The 6,505-nt window shown below is 55.5% G+C and overlaps 2 protein-coding genes across 3 annotated transcripts in view; one reads left to right on the top strand and one right to left on the bottom strand.

The window, feature by feature from the left end:
• The window catches only part of SLC25A29 (solute carrier family 25 member 29), an 18,195-nt gene extending 17,332 nt beyond the window's left edge, over positions 1-863 (top strand). Inside the window, exon 9 of the mRNA XM_029950895.1 lies at positions 781-863. Coding sequence (XP_029806755.1) covers positions 781-863 — 83 coding nt within the window. The remainder of the gene's footprint in view (positions 1-780) is intronic.
• A 748-nt stretch (positions 864-1,611) lies between these two features.
• The window catches only part of YY1 (YY1 transcription factor), an 18,156-nt gene continuing 13,262 nt past the window's right edge, over positions 1,612-6,505 (bottom strand). For both annotated transcript variants that reach the window (XM_029950195.1, XM_029950194.1), the window contains exon 5: positions 1,612-6,406. In XM_029950195.1, coding sequence (XP_029806055.1) covers positions 6,224-6,406 — 183 coding nt within the window. In that variant the 3' untranslated portion in view covers positions 1,612-6,223. The remainder of the gene's footprint in view (positions 6,407-6,505) is intronic.

Here is a 6,505-nt window from a genome sequence, read left to right on the forward strand (position 1 = left end):
GGGAGGGAGGGAGGGAGGGCGGGTCAGAGGCGACAACGAACTGGCCAAGGCCAGGCAGGGGGAGGCGGGGGAGAACGGACGCCCCCCGCCCTCGCCAGGGCCGGAGAGGGGCTCTGGACCCCAGCTGCCGGGACCCAGGGGGCCTAGTACATCAGCAACATGCAGCAGGAGGTGATGGATGAGGGCGGCTGGACCCAGGTCACCATCAGCGAGGCTCAAGCTTCCTCAGAGCCCGCCCTGCCACCAACCTGCTAGCAGTAATACAAGTCGCAGTCGCTGGGAAAACCCCGCGGGACGCACAGCTCACCCTCCGGACTGAGCGAACCTGGGAATTCCAGGGCAGGGGAAGCTTTGGAAATGAAAACCGTCCAGGGGAAGGTGGAGAGAGGTGAGAGAGGTCAGGAAAGTAGGTCAGGGCTGGGGCTTAGCTTTGAGTATAGGTGGAAAGCTTTGGACTTTCTTCTGCGCAAGTGGGGAGCCGCTGCAGGTTCCGGTGGCAAGAGCCCCAGCTAGGACACTGGCGCCGTCCAAGTGCCCGCAGGAAGCTGGAGAGGAGCGGCCAGGACCAGAATAAGGGGTGGAGGCCTGCTGGCCACTGGTGAGCGGACCCGGGAACCACCTTCCAAGGCCAGGAAGGTCCTCTAAGACACTGGGCAGGGCAGGCATAGTGCCACCCCTAAATAGGGACAGCAGTTTCTTTGAAAGGGGTTGGCGGAGGGACTCAGGCAGAGGGCCCAGTGGCAGGCGGAAGGCAGGCCGGCCCGGGTTTTGAATTTCCAGCTGCTGGGACCTTCCCCATCAACCCTCGTCGCCGACAGGCGGCCGAGCTGCAGAGCTCCTCCCAGAGCAGTTTGGAGGAGTGAACGGAAAGGTGCTCGCCATGCCTGGCATGGTCCCGGGCACAGTTAGCTTCTCAGCCAGCGTCCCCGCGGCCAGCTGGAGATGCCCACAAGGGGGAAGGAGGGACAGGGGCCTCACGGTTATCTGGGGGTGCCCACAGGACGCACTTCCACAGCCCTCCATGACCTCACCTCCTTCCCACCTAAACCCCGGAGAGGCCACCCCTCAGCCCAGCGCTACCTCGAGCCTTCACTTGGCAGTTCTGGGCGTCACGCACACCTGGGACTCGCCAGCCACCTGGGCAGCACTGTCAGCACACCCTTCCATCATTGGCAAAAAGGGAGGGAAAGTCACATGAATGCCCTTGGTCAGGACATCAGACACCAGGGCCCCGGCCAGGGCAGATCAAGACCCTTCCCTGCACTGTGCTTTCAGCCGAGGCCCAAGTAGCTCCTGGAGTGCTGGAGTCTGTCTCAGTAAGCTCTTCTGGCTTCGGAGCTCCCAGGACTAACACGGCCTTGAGAACGGTCGGCTGTGCTTCCTGAAAGCGGGGGAGGTCCTCGTTAGAAGTCTGGCCCGCTAGTCCATCGTGGAGCGGACAGAGGTGATGTTCAGGAAGCGCTTCCTGCCTGCACGAGTGGAGTCCTGAGAGTTTCCATTTCTGTGCCAGAAGCCAAGCCACGAGGGGCCACCCTGGGCAGCGTGCGGCCAGGCTCGCCGCGTAAGGCGGCTCGGGGGACCGAGGGACAAACGAAAACCACAGGCATTAAAAAGCTTAACAACGTTATGCGTTTATTATATTTTATAGAGCCATGTTACACATGCGTGGTGCTTCAGACGGAGTTATCGGTAAATGTTTTCCTGGATGCAAAGCCATCTGAGGCTTGGTGCGGATGCCGTAAGTACTACAGTTTTTCTGCATCTATGACCTATGCGCTAAGGAGAAACCAAGGACAATTCCAGAAATGGCAAAGAACATTTAAGAGAAGATGTACATGAGACACAATGCTAAGTCCTCGAGTCAGGGCCTACGGAAGTTACCAGAAAGTGAATAAAACCAGAACTGTTCTGTGAAAACGGCTCGACCAGTCACCACCCGGAGCCAACAGAGCCTCGTGACAGTGACGGAGGTTGTAGACACAGGTCATTCTGTTCGGTACCGACGCCCTTTTCCCTCCACTATGTAGGCAGACCTTGTGTGGCCCCCAAAGAGGGTAGCAGGGCCCCCTCCCCGCGACACCCTGACTCAGTTTCTTATGGCGTCTGAGAGTCTTGAACGAAAACCAATTTGATGGAGCTTGCCGCCGTGTGGAAAACCAGTGATTGTCGGCCTAGACAACATGGCTGGGGTCCCACCGCCCCCCTCTGCAGACCGCCTGAGTGCCGGGCAGGAGCCCGGGGAGCGGGGTGACCCGCTCGAGGGAAGTCGGATTTCCTGCCAGCCTAACAGAAGCCCACATTCCATTGCAACCGCAATGTGTGTGCACATGCCAGCCGCCCTCCCACCGCCTCCAGTCGGGTCCAGCTGAAACATCCTGCCCGGCACCTTCTGGCATCCTCTCTGGCTCAGAGGGAAATGCCAGGCGCCTGATGCCACTGCTCAGAAGGGCCTGCGCTCACGCTGTCCAGGCAAGCAGGGGGCCTGTACACATGAGTGGTGACAAAGATGGCCAAGGTCGGTAGGTCACGGGGCAGTGGAGGGCGTGGGCGGAGCAGCAAGGGGGCTGGGCTTGGGATCTGGGCTTCCTCCCCTGCCTTGGGGGTTAAGTCTGGGTGGAATGCGCTTGCCTTCACCTGCTGGACTTGACTGACGGCAAGGGGACCAGGACAAAGTGCTACGAAGTTAGGTGAGTGCCCCTGCCCCCTAAGGGGGTGCCTCCTGGCAGGGTCGTGGCACAAACGCCTGTCAACTGCTTCCGCTCTCCCGTGACACCAAGCCCTGGGATCCTTGCTCCTGCTGGTGGTCAGGTGTCCAGAGAACGGAAGGAACTTAGAACCAAAGAGCAGTCACACCCGGCTTTCCTAAGCCGCACTGTCTCCGGCCACGAGGAGTCAGGACGAGAAACGATGGACTCTCACCGCCTGGGCAGAGCGGGCTCCTCAGGCCCCTGGGAGGCCCGGGACTCCTGCACCCCGGCCATACATTGAGGTGGGTGACAGAAGCTGAGGGAGGCGGGGCAGAGCGGGGGCTGCATCCGTTCAGGCCGACGGCGAGTCTCCCTGGGCTCTCGCTGAATGGAAGGGACTCTTCTCCACGAAGTGACAGCCGAGAACTCTGCTCGGGAACACTGGCAGGCGCCGAGGTACCGTGCTGTCAAAGGGCCTTAGTGCACTCAAGCCCAGCCAAGCAGGTGACATTTCAACGAACTTGTACATGAAAACCGAATGGGGTCGGGAGGGGGAGAAATCTTGATTTTCCTCGAATCCTCGGGCCTTGAATCTAGGCACGGCTCACAAACACCTTATGAAACCAACAGCGTGAGTTCAATGTCACCTTGGAAAACGAAGGTCACTCTGGGGTGACAGTTCTTTATACAAATTCTATGCTTCGCCCTGAGCCCCGCTACCAAAAAGGGGGGGGGAAATAATAAGAAATCCAAAAATAGAAAACAACATCTTAAGTGTAAACGTATCCTCTGGAGTTTTTATATTACATACGCTAGAAACACGCACTTGTTTCCGCTGGGGTGTAAGAAAATAGGTCTATCGGTATTACTTACAAATCAGGTTAATCCTCAAGACAAGTGACTCACGGTTAGAACACCACTTCCAATTGTAGTAAATCACATCTTGAGCAAAATTATAAATTCTCACCACAAGCAAAATGGGTTTGGGCTCCAGCCAACGAGAAACACCACCACTCTTAACACTGCCTCGCGGATTCGTCTCCTACACTGTGGGGAACGGGGGTTACCGCCCACGAGGGGCCTGGGACATGACTGGTCTTCAGCCCCCTGATCAAATCCCTGCCAGCAGTGAACTCTGCGGCCTGAGAGAAGACACATGGACAGAGACGGAAGAGATGACCAAGGCATCCCCCGCAGGGATCAAGGCACAGAGGAAGGGGGGACGTCCCCTTGCTCCACACGGGAGCCCGGCTTCTCCGCAGGTCACGGCGTGGCTCTTGGGGCTGCTGACGTGACACGTCCCCGTGGCCCGAGTCTGCCTTGCCGTGGGCCCTTGGGCAGGAGTCCTGAGGACAGCGCCAGGACCAGGCTCCCGGGAGGCAGTGCTGGCTGGTGGTGACTCAGCGCCAGCCTCCTAACACAGCCACCCCCCTGGAGCGGCAGTGGGTACGGCCACCCAGAGGCTGCTCACCTGAGGGCGGGAGGGAGGGAATGGGCGCTCTGCACCAGGGGCATCGGCGGAGGTCTGGGCCCCAGGCCCGGCCAACGACCCACGCGTGCCCTGGAGCCCGCGGCTCTGCCAGGGACCTCCGCCTCGGCCTTACCTGTCTCCTGACTGCCAGGTCCAGCAAAGCCTGGCTTATCCAGGGGACGGCTGAGGTCTTCTGATTAACTCACTTCCAGCACACTACCCAATGGACAACAGATTCTGAACGAATAGAAAAAAAAGTGTCTGAAGTTAAAATTTTCACTTTATGATTCGGAAGGCACTTCAAAATCCCGGAGAGCCGTAGGGTCACGGTCATTAGGTCACCAGCCCTCCTGTACAGGAGCAACGGAGAAGCTGGAAGAGACAGGGCTACGGTTTGGACCCGATGGGTGTCCTGGACGTCCTGTACCTAACATCTCAGACAGGGGCTGATGGGCCGATTACCTTGCAGAGTCGAGCATAGGCCCGAGGACACACTGTGCATTTGCGGCTTGCATCAATGGGGCTTTCGCGGCACCTACTGTAGCGGTTTACAAAATAGTCTCACGAGTCTGATATTCGACTCTAAGGAAAATTCAAAAATTATAACCGTACATTTAGGAGGTCACGCTGTGAGAGGGAAAGTACTCACTGAGTACAACTTTCTGAACCACCGAATCGCCCTGCCAATTTGCACTCGGTATCCGGCTGCACGCGTGACCGTGAAGCCACTGGACGCCCAGGCGCCACCACACGCGGGCACCACGGCTCTCCAACCGACAGCCACGAAGCAGGGGCGCCCGGTGCCCCCTCCCCCGCTCGCCAGCTTGCTTTGAGCACGTGCACATACAGGCCACGACCGTTTGGACCACACTTTTGCCCGGGGGAGCTGAAATCGAAATCCGGTCTCCGGTGGGCCCGGCAGGGGGGTGGGGGTGGGGGCAGGGTTCTCTGAGGTAGTTCCTTAATTCGGGCTGCCTGTCCCCTAGTCGCTCTCAGAGCCCAGCATGCGTGGCAAGGACTAACGTATCTGCGCTGCTTCGATCCCAAGTCACTGTAACTGAGTGCAAAAGTAAAGGAGACTTCAGTTGCTTTATTTAGCTTCCAATTTCTGGGAGGCTCAAGAATTCGAATTATTCTGGACAACAAAAGGAAATAAGACTGTGCTTACAGATCTTTTTCTGCCGTATTCTTTCTGTAGGACCGCTGTTTTATTTTTGCCCTTTCTGTTACAAGGGGTGTACACGTCAGGTGGTAAGAGGTACAACACATTCTACAACTGAGCACCGCTTTCTGTAACCGAACAGGCGAGGGTACACTGAGCATCAGCATCTGGCAGTATTGTTCGGGGAAAAAAAAAAGTGACTAAAATGGGTTTAAATTTGATTAACACTATTAAATCACATCTAATATTTGATACTACATGATTCAATACAGCTATACGATACAATTATACAAAATGTGTTAACATCAAAGAATACAACCAAAATTAAGATAGCAAACAAAACCTATATAACTTTTTTTTTTTACAGGAAAATACTTTTGAAGTATGCATGTAACTGCCCATTCTTTTAAAGAAAATCTACTGCAAGCAAAGTTATCAACCTCCAGAAAAATCACACGTAGCATTACTAAGCATATCCCCAAAAAGTGTACAATATGCACACTTGGAAAATACAAAATTAAAAAAATTGTAAGCAACAGGTGAGCTTCGTATTTATAAGAATGTGAAAAGAAGTCCCGTTTTCAGCACTGTTTGTATAAAGAATTGTCTTTTGATGCGAAGTTCATGAATTGTCCTCCTGTCGGGACCACACTTTACAAAAACACCGTGTTTTTGAAACGAGATTACAGAGCAAGATAGAGTATCTTAGCCATGTCATCTTATTAAAGTTTTTTTTTTTAATTTTTACTACTTTATCAAAACATGTCCCTTAGGTGTGTAGGATTCATTTTTAAAATTCTTTCCTAGAAACAATATACAAAGGAGAGGCGTTACTCGCTCCCGACCCCGCTCCTGGAGGGAAGGGGCTCCCCGGGCTCGGAAGGGTCTTCTCCGTGCTTCTTCTCACTGGTTGTTTTTGGCCTTAGCGTGTGTTAAGATGTGAGATTTCAGGTTAGTCGACTGAGCAAACTTCTTATTGCAGCCGTCGAAGGGGCACACGTAGGGCCTGTCCCCGGTATGGATGCGCACGTGTGTGCGCAAATTGAAGTCCAGTGAGAAGCGCTTCCCGCAGCCTTCGAACGTGCACTGTCCGGGAGAGACCAGAGAGAAGCCGCTGAGCCCGGGCCCGGGGGCTGCGCCGGGGCGGCCCGCTGCCCTCACCGGACGCCGCGCCCTCCCTGCCCG

Source organism: Suricata suricatta, chromosome 9 (genome assembly GCF_006229205.1).
Source record: "Suricata suricatta isolate VVHF042 chromosome 9, meerkat_22Aug2017_6uvM2_HiC, whole genome shotgun sequence".
NCBI lineage: Eukaryota > Metazoa > Chordata > Mammalia > Carnivora > Herpestidae > Suricata > Suricata suricatta.